At 39.2% G+C, this 16,591-nt stretch overlaps 1 protein-coding gene across 1 annotated transcript in view; it reads left to right on the top strand.

The window, feature by feature from the left end:
• The first annotated feature begins 5,964 nt into the window (after positions 1-5,964).
• LOC139642662 (uncharacterized) overlaps positions 5,965-16,591 on the top strand; it is a 70,475-nt gene continuing 59,848 nt past the window's right edge. Inside the window, exons 1-3 of the mRNA XM_071517606.1 lie at positions 5,965-6,197; positions 11,435-11,556; positions 15,089-15,133. Of these exons, the coding sequence (XP_071373707.1) occupies positions 6,131-6,197; positions 11,435-11,556; positions 15,089-15,133 (234 nt within the window). The 5' untranslated portion in view covers positions 5,965-6,130. The remainder of the gene's footprint in view (positions 6,198-11,434; positions 11,557-15,088; positions 15,134-16,591) is intronic.

The following is a 16,591-nucleotide window of genomic DNA, read 5'->3' as shown; positions in this document are numbered from 1 at the left end:
GATGGACACAGCAAAATGCCAACGACAATATTTATTTTCCTGACAGTGAGTTGGTTCAATTCATCTGATTTGTGTGCCTTCTTCACCCTGGTTTAGATTTTGCCAATTCAGTCTTTAAGATGGGGACGGGGGCATTTTTCTAGGCTATGGTTGGGGTTAGGGCTAGGCTAGGCACATCAAAACAACCTGAGCAACACTTCGTAGCAAAGCTTACAGATAACCCTGAATCCATTTAGTAAGGCATCGGATTGGGCTAGGTGCAGCCAGACAAGCTATATATCCTTCAGTAGTGAAGCTGAGAAATAGCTTTAAGCCAGTAGCAAGGCTGACTGAATGGGAACATTGACAACCATGCTGTCAGGGTTTCTTAAAGTGTATGTAAGTGGTGTATCTTGCAAAAATGTGTTTAATTTGAACTGAAACGACCCAATCTGCTCTCATTATTTATATTGCCAACCTACATTATTGGTAAATCCGTGGGTGCTGTACGTTGCAGGCTGACCTGTACATCACAACCGCACAGCTTGTTACTAATTGATACAAGTCAAGGAACTGTCTCTTTGATGATAATGACTACAAAAATAAGGGTGGCGATAATGGGCTGAATCCTCTGTACTGTACACTTAATCCCAGCCAACATCACAGATCTCTTTGCAACATGTGTCCCCCCTTTTTTAGACTTCTCCTAAAGGATTTAATGAGCATTATATTATTCCCCCAAGAAAAGCAAGGCCTAAATGCAACCTTCTTGCTGTCATCAAGGGCTGAGAAAGAGTATGGGGGTAGTGGGTGACAGCCTCTACTCCCTTAGTGAGCTTTGAAATAAATCTGCCGCTCTGTTTGACTTTATGATGAGAAATAACAGAATTCTGAAAGGCAAAGCCACTTAGGAGGTAGTTAAGCGACTTGCAAAAACTATTTATAATCATAAATTGTGGCCTAAGAAGTTGCTGTTATCTTTTATAGGGGTGTGTTATGTATTACTGCCCTACAAATTCAAGTAGGGGAAACTGCTAAATTTTGTCAAAAATAAGTTGTCTTGATATTGCCTCTTCGGCATGTTATCTGTTTTGTGTATAAATATTATGACTGCCTCATCTCTAAACCCACTTTTAGAGTGACAAAAATTACTGTAACTACATAAACGGGATAAAAAGCACTCCGTGGCTTTGTAGGGCGGTATAGTGTACAGCTGAGGGGGGGGGGGGGGCGGGGGGGGGGGGGGGGGGGGGGGGGGGGGGGCGGGATTGCTGATACAGTAGACTGTCCATGTATAGACATGACCATATCAGCACACCTTTTAATTTGATTCTATTGCCAAGCATCACTTTCACTTGATGGAACAGTATACATAGGTTGCGTCTCAGTAAAATGGCCTGTTCAGTATAACACCTTTGACTTGGAATCTTTCCCTGCTAACATTACTGAGAGGAGTGAAGATTAGCATATGACATGACAGATTACATTAAATCATGTCTGCGCGGTACTTTATGACATTAGCCTCTTAGCCCAGGCATACAGATGCATGCAAATGCTCCCCCAAACCCTCTTATTTAAATCTGCTGCATGACATGGCACCTTTGATATGATTATTAGTCATCTAAGCGACTTGACTTCACCCTCATCAGATAGGAGATGTCAGTGAAGGTGAGAAATGATGGCCACTTTGAACATGGACCTTGACAGGCTGCGGTGAAACACTGAAAAGCAGACAACTGCCTGTCTTTACAATGTTATGGAACAAAAGATGTAGACATGGGCCGATTTTTCTTGCCCTGCCATACTACCATGATTTCCTTGAAAATGTTTACAGTAGTCCATTTCTTTGACGACAGCGCTCTCGCTGTTTCCGCAAACACCATAAAAGAAGAAAATTGTCGAGGACGTGGTTGTTCTTTTCATGCTGTCCAACTCATTAGTAACAGAAGTCAGTCTGTCTCAGTCATAACTGGTGCCCAGATGGCTCTCCAATCTGCACCGTGTAAAGAGTGAATCATCATAATCACACATAATCTGCTGTTTAACACATGCCTTTTGCTTCACTTTTTAAATCATACACTAAAGTAATACATAAATCAAGCAATTCCTTTTTTGGTTCCTGGAGCGACACTGAAATCTTGAATTATCATCCAGTGTGAAAGAATTCGGTAGTCTTGATATTTCAGTCTCATTCCAATTGTCAGTCACATCCGCCATTTGCATATAGTGATACCCATATTCTACCACTCTTTGGGGAGGTAGGGATTGTAGATACTTCTCTCCAATTATTCCCTGTGTCATCGGAGAAGCCCCCAACACCACTCGAGTGTCTTGTCTGTGCTCTGTGGTCTTTAATCTTAATTATAAAGCTATCATTACAGCATGAACCCTGGGCTGCCAACAGTGGAGCCCTGGGCTCATCTGCTCGGAATCAATCAAACCAAGTTCTGCACTGGAGGACTTTTTCTCTTTTTTCAATCAGGTCATTTTGATTCTCCCTTATCTCATTTTCATAATTATGCTTGTCCCTTCTCTAATGGAGTGAAAACGTTCTACCTCCTGAAGCTTTACATGGTCAATTCTTAACATTTAAACTGTGTTGCAACCTTGAATGTATGACCTTGACTTTGGAACTTTGCAAAAAGTCACAAAAAACATTTCCTTTTTTAGTAGCAAGCAGAGCTACATTGAATGATTAGAAAGATCAGAATTTGCTCCCTTGAGTGTTTTTTTTTTTTTTTTTAATCACCAATAGGAAGCATGCAAATGAATGTGCCGCTTGTTAATAAAGACTTGTTAATGGAGGGAGATGAGAACAAGAGAAATTCCATAGGTTATTGTTTATGAGATGGTGTTATATATGGGATGGGATTATGTGTGTTATGTCTGTGAAACACCCTCATTCACACTCAGATTGTCAGATTTTGCTGTAAAGTCATGGCAGTAAAACTGGGTGACAGAAAGTTAGTAGCAGCCAATGACGAATATTCCCCATCTGAAATGCAGCTGACATGTTAAAGCTGCGTCAAGTGCTGTGATCAAAGGCATTCAGTTTTTTATTGAGAGGTTGTGTGTGTGTGTGTGTGTGTGTGTGTGTGTGTGTGCGTGGGTGGGTGGGTGGGTGGTGGTGTTGTGGGGGTGAGGTGATCATGTCTTCTGCTTCTCTACCAGGAGCTTTGTTTTATCCTGAAGGCAGCTTTATGTAAGATTTTTTTTATTTACCAATTAATTAGGTGATTTCTGATATACGTTGAGCCCTAACTGTATCGTATTAAGAATCCTTTTTGTGTAGGTCATCATGCAAATGTAGTTTGCATGATGCTTGCTGTATTACCAGGAGCAATCATCCTCTAGTCTCTAGTCATAATTCATGATAAATACAATATCCACATTCAGAGCCAAAGTTGAACTTTTGGGAACTTTCTCTCTTCAGTGAAGACACTCAAATGAATTCCTACACAAAGACAACCTGTAAGTCACGCCATTCATAGTTTAAGAGATGAAAGGGGAGATTGTTTGAGTATTTCCAAGGAAATGCAGATACAGTATCACTTTCCACTGCCCATGCCACGTATTCATCGCACAAAGTGAAAAGAGCCTGACAAGTGAGCATAAGACACAGAAGATTATGTTGAGTTCACAGGTCACATTTTTTTAGTGTGCAAACCCTCCAGAATACCTTTTATTGCTGTCTGGGAGAAAGCGAAAGCCTTACTTTAATGCGATAGGTCCTCATTCATTTTAAAATATGCAAAGAAGCACATGCTAACATTAACCACTGCCTACATTATTTATCCTCCTGAAAAGTGTTTTATCAGCACTAGGCCTGCTTTACTTTTAAATATTCAAATTAGAACGGAACTGAAATATCTTAACAGTAGAGTGCAAAAAAGAGAGGGCCTTTTTACATTTGATTTTAAAATTAAGTTCACAATACTGATACCTTCGGTTAAAAATAAGAACATCTTCCAAAGTCTGTAGAGCATCATTTTCCAAGGGAATTGCCGGAGGCCTAGCTACTCACAATAATTAATAATTTTGTTTGCATCCATTATTGCGTCACCCATCTGTGTGGATCGCATTCATCCAGGAACTGCTGTGTGGCAAAAACATAGCTAACCCTTTCAGCTCCTCACAATCCAATGACGGGTTCAGCTTTTGACTGAAGGAAAGTCCATACTGATATATTGAGTGACAAAATAAAACCCCTTCAGTGTTCAGTTTTAGCATCACAGTAATAATATGTGCATTTCAAGATTGTGTGCTATTATAATGTGCAACAGGGCTTTATTTCTTATGGTTCCATTTTGGCAAAAAGGCTACGGCCATCTAGCACTGCAACAGCAAGATTAGAATGCACTTTGAATACTGTCACACAAACTTTCTATCATCTGTCCAAAACTAAACCCAGTCTACTAATTTCCCTAGACAATTATTAAAGTTCAACTGCCCAACTTTAACAATATGTGTGTTAGATCTGTGAGTGAACTTGAAAATGTACTAAAAGAAAAAAAAAGAAGGTATTATTTAGTGTGATGTAAAATAAGACTAAGAAAAGTTCTTAAAAAAAATAGAATGTTTTTCAAAGTAACACCATGATGTCATAAACTAACATCTTAATCTCTTGCAAGGCACTTTGAGTCCATTTCTAACTCTTTGGTTCCTGATTCTCTTACTGATGTGGACTTTATTTACATGGCAGGAGATTTTAGAGGGAGAGGGAAAAGCTTTTACTGTGGTTTACATTGGCCATGTATCATTGGGGTTACTAAAAACTAAAGAGCTGTTCCTTGCTTTTTAGCACTCAATCTTTTCCCTCTCTTTATTCACTAACAACCATCACAAATTTGGTCTGGTATGTGACTGCTAATTCATCCTTTCAATGTATGATATCCTGTCATCTCCTCATTTGTCCCTGAGTGTTTCTAATCTGAGATAATCCCAGTCAAATCCTTTGATTGTGTGTTTGGACCTGATCCATCTCTAAAGAAGCAATTTAATGGGCTTCATGGCACTTGGTGTAAAGTCATTTATCTAGTGGAATGGATGTGGATGCTTGTTTTAATAAGTGCTCTTTATGAATAGTAGGAGACTTGCCATTTAATTAGGCAGAGGGAAGACCCATCCCCTCAGCACATCTTTACTTTACTAGGGTAGGATTTTTTTTTTTTCTTTCTTTTTTTGGTGGAGTGCATTGTTAGAGAAGATGTGGAACTCTTCCAACTTTGCATCTGTAAAAAGAAAAAAAGAAAATAACTTTGTGTTAGTGATTTACAACATAACAACTGGTTTTAGAATGTTTTTTCTATTTTAGGTGAGACACTTTTCTATGAGTTCTAGGACAGGAAGTGGTTCTAGGAGACTCGCAAGCGTAGGCTACCAGAAGGAACAAATAACTACGTCAGGCCATAGCTGTTTTGTGGAAAGAGCCTCAGATATTTTTTTTTTTCTGTGCGAACTTTACTCACAGCCAAACTCAAGGCTAGATATATGTGGGGAAATTCCCTGATCTGGTAGAGTCATTTCCAAGCAGTAACTGTACGTAATGGTTTGTTGCAACATAGTGTTGTACTCATAGAAGCAATTTCTTACCAAGTAAAGCCCCCCTTCATTATGTGCTCCTCCTTCATTGTGAAAGTTGGCCACCCTCTCCTTCTAAACTTTTTTTTCTTCAAATATAAGCGCATTTCTTAGTTTTGTTTTTTCTTGAATAAAGTTATGTATTTGGCTGAAATTGAACAGAGTCTACAGTATATTACTATATCTATCATCAGTTGCCTACCCATAATATCTATTGTAAGCCAGTCCTCACAGACACTGCAGAGTGTTGACTCCGAGTGTTCAGCTTTTTTTCTTCATTTGTTTTCCTGTCGTGACAGGCTCGAAAGTAGAGCTGTGATTGGCTGCCTGCTTTTACAACTTCCTCAAAAACAAAAACACAGAGCGATCAGCTGACAGTGAGAGGAGTTGCAGGAAGTACAAATCTTGTAAGTCTCTGTTTTGACATGTTCATTTGTCTCTAAATGTTCATATAACTCCAGCAAGAAAATAGAGGAATGTAAAAAGGAAGTGCAGGAAACTGCTGGTATCTGGAACAACTCAGAAGTGGATTGAAGAAGTCGTCTCTGAGCCACATAAAGAAAGTGAAATTATGGGCAACGAATATGATGCACTGTCCAATAATATCTCAACAGACTCACGCAAAGTTATATTCCCAGGTATGTACTGTGTCCTACTGTGCTATTAGTTGTTACTTGCCATTTAATGAGGAAAATAGATTACACTTTAGACTTGGTTAAATGGATCTGTTCATACATAAACTCTGCAGAAGCCCCATCACTGTTGTTTTCAAAACCTGGCTTCCAGTGCCACCAAATGTTATCAAACTGAGACAAGTTCCATACTGTACAGCAGGTCCAACCTCACAGAGGATCAAACTGGGCATGAGCTTTATCTGTCTTCCTGCATAAACTTTAAATGTGTGACATCGAGATTGTGTAACTACACTGAGTGTAAAAAATATTAGGGACACTTACTCTTCTTCATGAAGCACACTGATGAGGTGAATCCAAGTAAAAGGCATTATGCCTTATTGATTTCCCTTATTAAATCTATACCAATCACAGAGGAGGAGATGTAGATAAAGAGTAGCAGATGAGTTAGAGAAGGATTTGAGACAATTGAGATGTGGGTTGTGCAAAAGGGGCTGCAACTCAATATCAGGAAGATTTCCCTAATATTTTGTATGTTCAGTGTACTGTATAATCTCATTTAATGAGATTTTACTTTGACCACATCATAGTAAAAATAAATAAATTCAAAAATATAAAGTCAGGAATACGGTGAATTAATCTCAGTCAATAACTCACAGTAATGCGCGCTTCCATCTAGAGGTGCTCTCGGCCTGTGCTTGAAACTTCTGATAGCCGTGGTGTTAGCTTACCAGTCCCCCAACCCCCACTCAACCCCACCCCCCATTGTAGCCAGATGGCTGTCACACAGGCAATTCCTCTCCCAGACCATGCTGATTTCCCATCATTCTTTTGTTAATGAGGTCGTTAGCAATGTAACGGACAATTAAATTATCTCAATCTGGCATTTTCCCCATTCGTTTACTGTATAGTTTACTGTATAGTGTTTCAAACGCGTCAACATATTGTTCGAATAACGTTGCTCAGTGTGGCTGCTACTGTTTTTCTTTTCTCTGACAGACGCAGATAGGCAATAAATCAGCAGTTCATAAGCTTTAATGGGTAAATGTTTGGCACGATTGAAACACTGCACAATCAAATGAGATTGCGGCTACCTGTGCCTGTATCCTTTTATCTGAATTTTTCATAATATTATTCATGTGCATGATACTATGCAACAGTGAATTAAAAACATCAGTGACAGACACCCACCACTAAAACACTAAAGCTATTTTCAGACAGTCAAGTAGTATAAACAGAGCCCTTGACAGAGTTCACATTGGTACATTCTCCTCTATTATAGAAGATCAGTGCCTACAACTGACAAACTTTGTTTTAGTAAATCATCACCCAGTGTGGAAAAGACAGAGGCCTGGAGCCGATATCCAGAGGAAGTTTTGTTAGCTGTAAACTGTGTGGAGAGAGTGACTTCAGCCAGTTAGTCTAGTACCCACCTTCATCTGAAATGTTGTTGAACACTGACACTGCTGACAGTTAATTATGGGAGTCACAGATCATGCAGACGTGTCAGCTTGGCTACGATTGACATGCTGCATGTTTACATCTCAATGTTGTAATGTTGTTTTCTGGTTATTTTCTCAGCAGCAGTGTATCTGCTATTTAGTCACAGAAGTGCCTCAGGGCTTGCCATAATGATCGTAAAAGCAGTACAGATTCCGAGGAATGAAATGTTAAAAAGGACTTGTGGGTATAATTGGTGAACTTGCCATCGTAGTAACTTTGGAAATATTTTTGGTCAGACTGTAGACACACGCAGACTGTCTGTTAACCATGGTGTCAAATTCTATAGGTATGTCTCCGCACGGCTCCATTATTTTCTGCAAACTCTTTTCTACAGATAGATTGAAAAGTTATTTTGACTATGACTGGAAACCAGCTAAACCAGATATAGTGTCAGACAGGCAGACAAAGAGGAAGATACACAGAGAGACAGAACAAATCTATGAATTTGGACACACAGTGGGATTTGGAAAGTGTCTCACCAGAGTGATTTCCATTAACACAGACTTTGCACATGGCCAGGTGGCTGGTGTCAGTAACAGGGAGGTAAGGCAAGCCAGAGCCAGACCCACACATTTATCTAAAAATGCCAGATTACTAACTTAACCAAGATGAGTGTTAGAAAAAGTTGCTCTAGTTTCCCCATTTCATAGCTTGTCTCAGAGATATTAATGCAAGTTGAGATATATGCCTGGTCAGTAATAAAATCTGCTTACACAGATTCTGACGGGTTACATTAAAAGCCCACCCTTTGATTAAAGGATTTTGCATCTGAAGATAGATATCCACCTGAAGCAATCCAGTTCAATGAGAGGCCCAAAAGAGACAGGAGTTTCTGAAGCAGCAGTTTATCCCCAATTCAGACAAGCACACAGATGACAGCTAGCCCTCACTGCTGTCTTCCAGTATTTTTATGGGATGAAACCAGGCAAGCTGGCTTCCAGCTACTGTCCAATATTTTGCTTCAAAGCCCCCTGTTTGGGTATAATCACTGAAGAAGATATGGGCTGCGTTTGTTGTTAAATCAAAGATGCTGGTTGCAGCACAAAGAAGCATAAAACTGTGAATGGATCTTGTAGGTAACACCAGCCTTGGGCCAAGACCAGATGTCTGCCAGCTAGCACATGATGGATCCCACTGTTCACCTTTTATGCCCATTCCTAATTGAATAGGGATGGATCATTTTACTACAAGATGTTAGGCATCATTTCAACATTGGGCTCGAAGCAGTTGTGAGGGTAGCAAGCAATCAATGTTTTACAATTTCTTTATAACTCCTACCCCTTGTTTTCTTCTTTTTCAGATCTTAGATGTCATGAGCTAATATTTAGAAATTATTCAGAATGCAAATTTCAATTAAAGAAAAGAGTGCTATCTTTGAATTATATGCTGGTTGAAAACTATCCTTTGTTGAGCAAGTTGAATGGAGGGTGTGAATATAGAATATACTTGTAATGCCATGCTGCTGGTAGCTGCCAGGTCCAGAAAGAATGTCATTAGGCTTGTTTGATGTCCAACATTTACACATCGTCACAACGACCAATCAAACATCTCCGGTGGTTGATGACATGGGGCCAATGGTGGGGCCGTCCACAAAGTGGTCCTGGTTGGTCATTTGGTGGTCATTTGGTTTGCATTTTGGGAAAACAACACTGTTTTCAGATAAACAATTTTTGCTTGCTTGCCTTTGATTTTAAGAACTTGTAATTAAAAAGATGTAATTAAGCATTTGGCCACTGTCTGGATGAAAAAGCTTAGATTGTAGGCTTCATAAAACAGATTTGTCACATTTGCACATTTGTGATTGCAGTATGGTTAGTAGCACATTCATTTATTTTATGACTATTGTCTATTCATTCAGTTAGATTAGATTTAATATTAGTATAAGTTTTATACATTGCCTCTAGTATATCAAGAAAAATTCAACATAAGGCCATAAGGCCTTTTTGATGTAGGCCTATTGGTACACTTGGCTTGATTTAATTTCATATAAGAGACAGGCTAATTTGATCTGTCTTTTAAAACAGTGTTTCAAAATAGAGAAATGCCAAAATGTTATTTCATGGCCATGGAAGCAATGAGATGTGTGGTATAGTTTATTAAAGCTGCACTAGGCACAATTTGTTGTCAGCCAAAATCATGAATTGGGGTTGCAACAGAGAAGAGCGCTGCGTAACCATCCCATTCACCCTATTAGCCCAAACTATTATTATTCTGATGTCTGGTGTGGTCACTAGTGGGAACTCTTCTTCTCACACAGGAAGTAATGAATCATAACTTAAGTGTGAAATACAAAACTTAATCCTAAACAACGGAGAGTGGGTGCTCCGTTGAGAGAAAGCTGGGCTCACAAACAATGGCTGAACCTGCTGCCAAAAGATTTTTTCATCACCTCCACCCCCATCAGTCACTAAGAAGAAGAAATTTAGTCCCGATGAGTATACAGTTTGCCATCGTCACGTCATATGATATGTGGTACTGAAGTCAAAATTCAGACAGATACATCTCACTGCCATTTGGGGCCGCCAATGTGTGTCTTCTGCAGCTTTAATTGTTCATTACAAAGCACCTATTGCCTTAAGCAATATTTTTGGAGGCAGGTAAAATTTTTCCAGTCATAGTATCTCTAGGAAATATCATTCTGCTTCTCCAGCAGCACCTCATGTAAGTGAATTTAATGATTAGACAAAAACTGATCCTGTCAGTTTGAAGTGACAAAATGACAAATTGACATGATAATCACCAGTCTGAGCAAGAGACAAGTCCAAGATTTACATGCACTTATCGTTTTGTGCATTAATCAAAAAATTGCACAGCACATGGTTAATGCATAACCTAATAAAGCAGAAATCACGCTAAATTATGAATCAGGTTCTACTAGTCAAAGACACAATTCCCAAGGAGGAAACTGTAGTAGTCCATGTCACTCTCATCCCTATGATGTTATGTTTATTTCTCTCTTTACAGGTCATCTGTCAATCTGGTACAATTCGTTTAAAGAGGGGGTAGCCTATCCTAGGATGTGGCAATTCTTAGTATTTCTGGTGATTTTGGTACTTGGAGGTGTGAAGTGAATGTAAAGCAAGATCACAGTAAAAAAATGGAATCATGTTACTATGACGTTTCCCCACAGTCACCAACTATAAAACACGCCCGCTTGTACAAGCCAGTCAGATTTTGCTCCAGTGTCTATGTAGACACTGGACTGCCTTCCAGAATGGCCAGCCAATCAGAAGCTGCTCATGAAAACAACCTATTTTCTTGTAGGTGGGAAACAAACACTGGGAAGTAAATAGCTAAAGCTATAACTAAACGATTTTTACTGAAAAAAAACTTAACAGATGTATTTTATAGACACCAGGTAATTATATAAAATTGCTGAAAAAGCAAATGATACCCCTCCTTTAAATCCCAAGATTCATTTTGTAAAGTAAAGACGTTCTGATGCTTTAGGAGAGCTGTATGTGATCAAAGTGCACAAATCCCAAATGCATCATAAAAAGGAAGATAAAACTCTGTCTCTAAAGAAAATGCTACAATGTACATATGATCACGATCATGAACAACTGTAATAAATGCTGATTTACATTAACAATGAACTTAGGTTAGGTTGATCTGGAATTGAATTTTGCATTGATGCAATGTGAAATCAGTACAATCAGACACTATGAGGCAACAACTGCTTCGCCTCAAAGAAATGTAAACATTCTGGAAGCTCATAACCTCTCTCCTTTCTTCTGCAGAGGTATCAGAGTGCTTTATTTGCAGAGATGTTGAACTTGTAGCCAGTGACCCACTGAGGAATTTCTGTGACTGCAAGAATCTACTTGCCCATCACGTGTGTCTATCCACATGGATCCAGAAGGTAAGAAGCACTATCTTGGTGATACCTTGATATTTTGAATTTCAGTCTAGTAGGCTATTTTTTTTTCATCAGCCATTTGTCATAACATGAGGGAAAAATGGCTCTGACTTGACACCACAAATAATTGATGCTTTGCTAGCATTGTTAGCATTTCTCATTGAGGCAAATAGGTGCCATTAGCCTCAGGCTAATGAGCTACCTTGCAAATAGCAATACCCATTGGTTTCAATGAGGGTTGATAACAACGCTAACACGTTTTTGTAACATAACAGTGTTTACACTACATTCATTCAGCAGTGGAGGCCTGTCGCTCCAAGATTTTTAGTGCCGCTCCTGTGAGATTTCTCAAGAGTTAGAGTTGGCTATGCGCCGTCCGTGGTGGTGAAAATACACCCATCCATTATATGGGGAGGAACTGAAGCACCTGAACACTGTGCCGTTTGGCTGTTTGATGGGAAGAAGCACATCTTTTTCTGAGAAGAGGGTCAAAGTAGAGCGACACAGAGAGTCTACAGAGAATCAACTGAAGCTGCAGGGAAAGCAACAGCAAAAAGTAGTTTGTGCCTCAATTTCAGTTTACATAAACATTCATTAAGTATCCTCTAAGGTCCTGAATAGCAATAAATGTGTGCTAAAATTAGTTTTGTCATCAACTGTCATTTTATTTCTCAGATGCAAACTTTGCCAGTGAGGCTTTCAATATTTCTATTTACCTAACCTTTCTCCAATTAAGAACAAATTCTTGTTTACAATATTTTTTTTATGTTAGCCTACATGTTTCTGTTTCAAAAGTAAAGGTCTTGGATAGCAATAAATGTGTGTGACCAAGAATTAGGTAATCATAGTTATAACTGATGAAAATTATTCAAAGGGTTTGCCTTATATCCTACTGGGACATTCACGATATGATGATAATGATAATAATAACAATATGAAGAAGAAGCAACACAAGAATACCTAGATCTAGCTTTCTGTCAGAACCCGCATCGCTATACATTATCTATGTATCAGTGCTGTCATATATAGGCATACTGAATCACTTATGTAAAGACAAAATATTTGTCTGCTGTTTAAACGTTTCCTTTAGCGACATCCACTCTTGTGAGCCTTGAGTCTCTTTGAATATTCCACAAGTGGTAGACAGCATGCTACAGGAGACCTTTCATCTGCACCACCCAGCTGTCAGAGTGAAGAGCCACTTCCATTAAGTGCGTGTCTTCCCACTATACAATTATATACAGACACACATGCATAAGCTCATATAAGCGTGCATGCGCGCACACACACAGACTCCCCTCTTTGCTGAGAGTGTTTGCTGATGTATGCTACAAGACTACTTTAGTTTTGTGTGTGTGTGTGTGTGTGAGAAAGAGAGAGCACACGACCTTTTAGAGTGCTGAGGGTAGGGAGACCCTTTCCCTTTTACGGAACAGAAATCAGCAATTGACCTGTCACTTTTGCTCTGATAGCCATCTCTAGAAAGCAGGTCATGCACATATGTCTAAAGTGCCTCTTAACCGCATTTTATGAAGCCAGAAAATGTAATCCAATAACGATTTGACTTGTGAGAGCCAGCCAGCTGGGAGTGATAGCATGCACCGTTACCACTCCTAAAAGCAGCTTGAACAAAAAAGGGCAAATTCAATGTCCTTATTTAATTTCACCCAGAACAGAATCACACAGATGTTACAAAACAGCAGGCGGGCTGAATTCAAACACACAAAACAGCACTGGGATTCATTCCCACAACTGTTGATACATACTTCAGCTGTTTGCAGTAGAGGACTATCAGAATAATGATTATCATCTGCACTGAGGCGAACCATACGCTATCTTTTTTTAGACTGCCTCATTTGTGCCCCCTCCCTATTCAGGTTCCCAAAGACAAATAGCATGGCACAAAACTAATTAGTAACCAGGAACTAGTTAAGAGATGCCCTTTGAAAAACATGTCCTGAGGCAGGATTTAAATATAGGGACAGAGTCAGTGACTGAGTGTGCCTAGGAGATCCCGGCCTCCAGGCGCAGCAGCACTTTGACCTCTGACCCTCATTATAGGGAGTGCATTCCTAGAGGGGTGAAACCCCTCACAGCACAAAGTACAAGGGCATGGGAGGACTGTATGGCTTGTACCATACCAGCCTAGGCCTGGTGTGTCTCACTAGCCTAGCCACCGACGGCTTTTTAAATCAGGGGCTTGAGAAAATACAGAGCAAGGACAGCAGTGTATACCATTACTTTCCAAAAGCCTACGTTAAGCCATTGCAATCACTCTCCCTCCACTATCCCAACAGATAAATATGTTTTTCATTTCTATACAGACTCCATCTGGTTTCACTCTATTGAAGTTAATGGAAATGATATTCTGTAAAAAAAAAAAAAAAATTGCTCTCCACAATATGTAATCCCATCCATTTGAAATAAACCTCAAAGTAGTCAGAGCAAAAAAAAAAAGAAAAAAAAGAAAATGGATGACAGTGGTAAGCCAGATGCAGAAAAGCTTTGAAAATGCTAACAACTACCTAGCTAAATATAGTATTGTTTCAATAATACACTTGAGAATAAAGCACTGACCAAAGTACGCAGAGATGAAAAACATAGGATGAAAAATAGAAATGAACTACAATGCAGCAAATGATTTAACATGTTGACATACAATAAAAATGTTCCTGTGTAATATGTATGTGTGTGTGCGTGTGTGTGCATGTGTGTGTGCACTCTGTTCTATGGCTGTGTGTGTGTTCATGTCAGTGAGTGTGCCCTTGACTTGAGTGTGCATGCGTATATCTCCCTTTAATTGCGAGTGGTTTGAATAGTGAGTTAAGCTCCCCCGCCCTCTCTCTCATGGGTTGATAATTCTCATCATTGCAAACAGACTTGCTTTACATTCATTAGCCAAACACTCACAGCAATCAGGCCACAGTGCCAGGGGCAATGGTCCTCTTTATAAAATCACATTGCCTAATAGCAGTGTTCTATAATTATATGCCATTAACATCTATCAAAATGTGCTCCTACATGCCATGCATATTAGCAGTGGATTTGGCAATTGTGTTTGTACAAATGCTTTTCTTGCCATTTGCATCTTCACTTAGTTAACACCAGCTTGGGGATTATTGCCAATATGTTATTTTTATTTCATGTGCAATGCTATCAAGTTACGTTTAGAGAAGTGTTACATTTTTTGAAGTGTTGCATTTAGTGTAGGCAATTAAACAATGTCTATTGACATATGCCTAAATACTAATTACAATACAAATTTTTAGCACTGTAAGTAAATTAGCATATGTATACTTAATGTGCCTTAGCCAGCATGCCTTTGGGTTAAAAGTGCTTTCTTAGCAACAATCATATTTTCTAAACAAACGTAATTAGTTTATTGATCAAAACACAAACAAGTGATTTGTCATTCACGCATGTCATACTAAGTTCAATACTGGAACTGCTGTCTTGATAGCTCATTGTTATACCAAATTAGTGAATAAACCTGACTGTCTTTGTGTTTATCTTTTAAAACATTGCTTCCTTACAGGGACATGGTGAGGATAGGTTGCGATGCATGGTGTGCAAAGCCAAGGTAAGTGTATTTATGAGTGTGTGTGTGTGTGTGTTTGTGTGTGTGTGTGTGTGTGTGTGTGTGTGTGTGTGTGTGTGTGTGTGTGTGTGTGTGTGTGTGGTGGGGGTTTGTATTGCAAGGATTGAGTGAAATATTTGATGATGTCTCATTCTTTTAATCCTACTTTGTGAGATGTAGGTACAGAGCATTTAAACAAATACCATTTAAGTCATTAAACACAGGCTGCAGCTCACAAAACAGATTTAAACAGAGCAGATCCATAATACTAATGAGCAATCAGGTCTTTGTTTCTCCCTCTGATTTAGCTTATTTGCCGGCAGTCTTGTTGGTTATGAGCTCTAAGCTGTCTTTTATTCCTTATTATTGTACCAGAACACTCACTGTGGAAAAGGAGAAACATTATAATATTTGGCAAAGGATACAAGCCATGTAATGACAAAATCTGTATTCATTTCATGAGCAGAAATTAATCTCGCTTTCCTGTGGTACATTCCCAATGCAAATTTTCTGTCAACACATTGTGTCTTCTGTTTGTGAGTTTATTCGTATGAAATGGTGGAGCTGATGTGTCATCGCAGATGGGGTCGCATGCTAGATAAGGTGGGCACATTACTAACCGTCTCAGATTAGGAAGTATGCTGTTGATGTGCTGTATGTATTCATGCTTGCACAGTAGGTCAAAGCATCACAAGCTGGCTACAGAGTGTTTTATTCATTGTTTGCTCTACAGAGCTGTATTGAAAATCAGATCTTTGTTTTCTGTCCTTGTCTGTATGTCTGCATGGATGGGAGGGATCCATTCTTTGTAAGAAAATACAACCTATTTGGCAATTTGGTATTTTAAGTTAATTTAAACGAATAAAATCATGCTATACCTACACATACCCACGAACAACCCCACCAAGCCTCATGCATGCGCACGTACGCACGCATGCACACACACACACACACACACACACACACACACACACACACACACACACACACACTAATGAAAGGTAAATGAAACAGTTAGTTTGTGGGTAAAGCTCAGTATTGGCACTCTTCAGTGGTTGTCCTACATTCAGTAACGTCTTTACTTGTGTTTTCCACCAAATAGAAGTCAGTACTGAATGGGATTTTTTGTATTTTTCTTACTATTACTATATACATACAATAATTCTGTCTAGCAGAGCCTTGCCTGTGTGTCTATTTATTCACAGCTAGGAGTAGGATGCTAGTAGGGATAGAGGAATACTTTGGGTGAACCAGGTGTTTATCTCATAAGATCATACGGTATCAATAACAGCTGTTTTGTATCAGCACTAATATGATCTATACCATTTGTGAGCTCTGGCCTGCCGATTTCCTCTGCAAAGTGATGTCCCTAAATGACATATCAAGACAAGTTGCTTTGTTAAATGTCAACATGGAAATTCCTCCATGAGCTGCCATGCTAGCCTGCAGACTCTCACCTGA

The sequence above is a fragment of the Centroberyx affinis genome, unplaced genomic scaffold (genome assembly GCF_046629955.1).
Source record: "Centroberyx affinis isolate AG114_WGS23_722 - 3 ecotype Tasmania unplaced genomic scaffold, CSIRO-AGI_Caff_v1 ptg000503l_1, whole genome shotgun sequence".
In the NCBI taxonomy this organism is placed as follows: Eukaryota; Metazoa; Chordata; class Actinopteri; order Beryciformes; family Berycidae; genus Centroberyx; species Centroberyx affinis.
The sequence above is the reverse complement of the archived record's forward strand: the minus strand, read 5'-3'. Positions and strand labels throughout refer to the sequence as shown.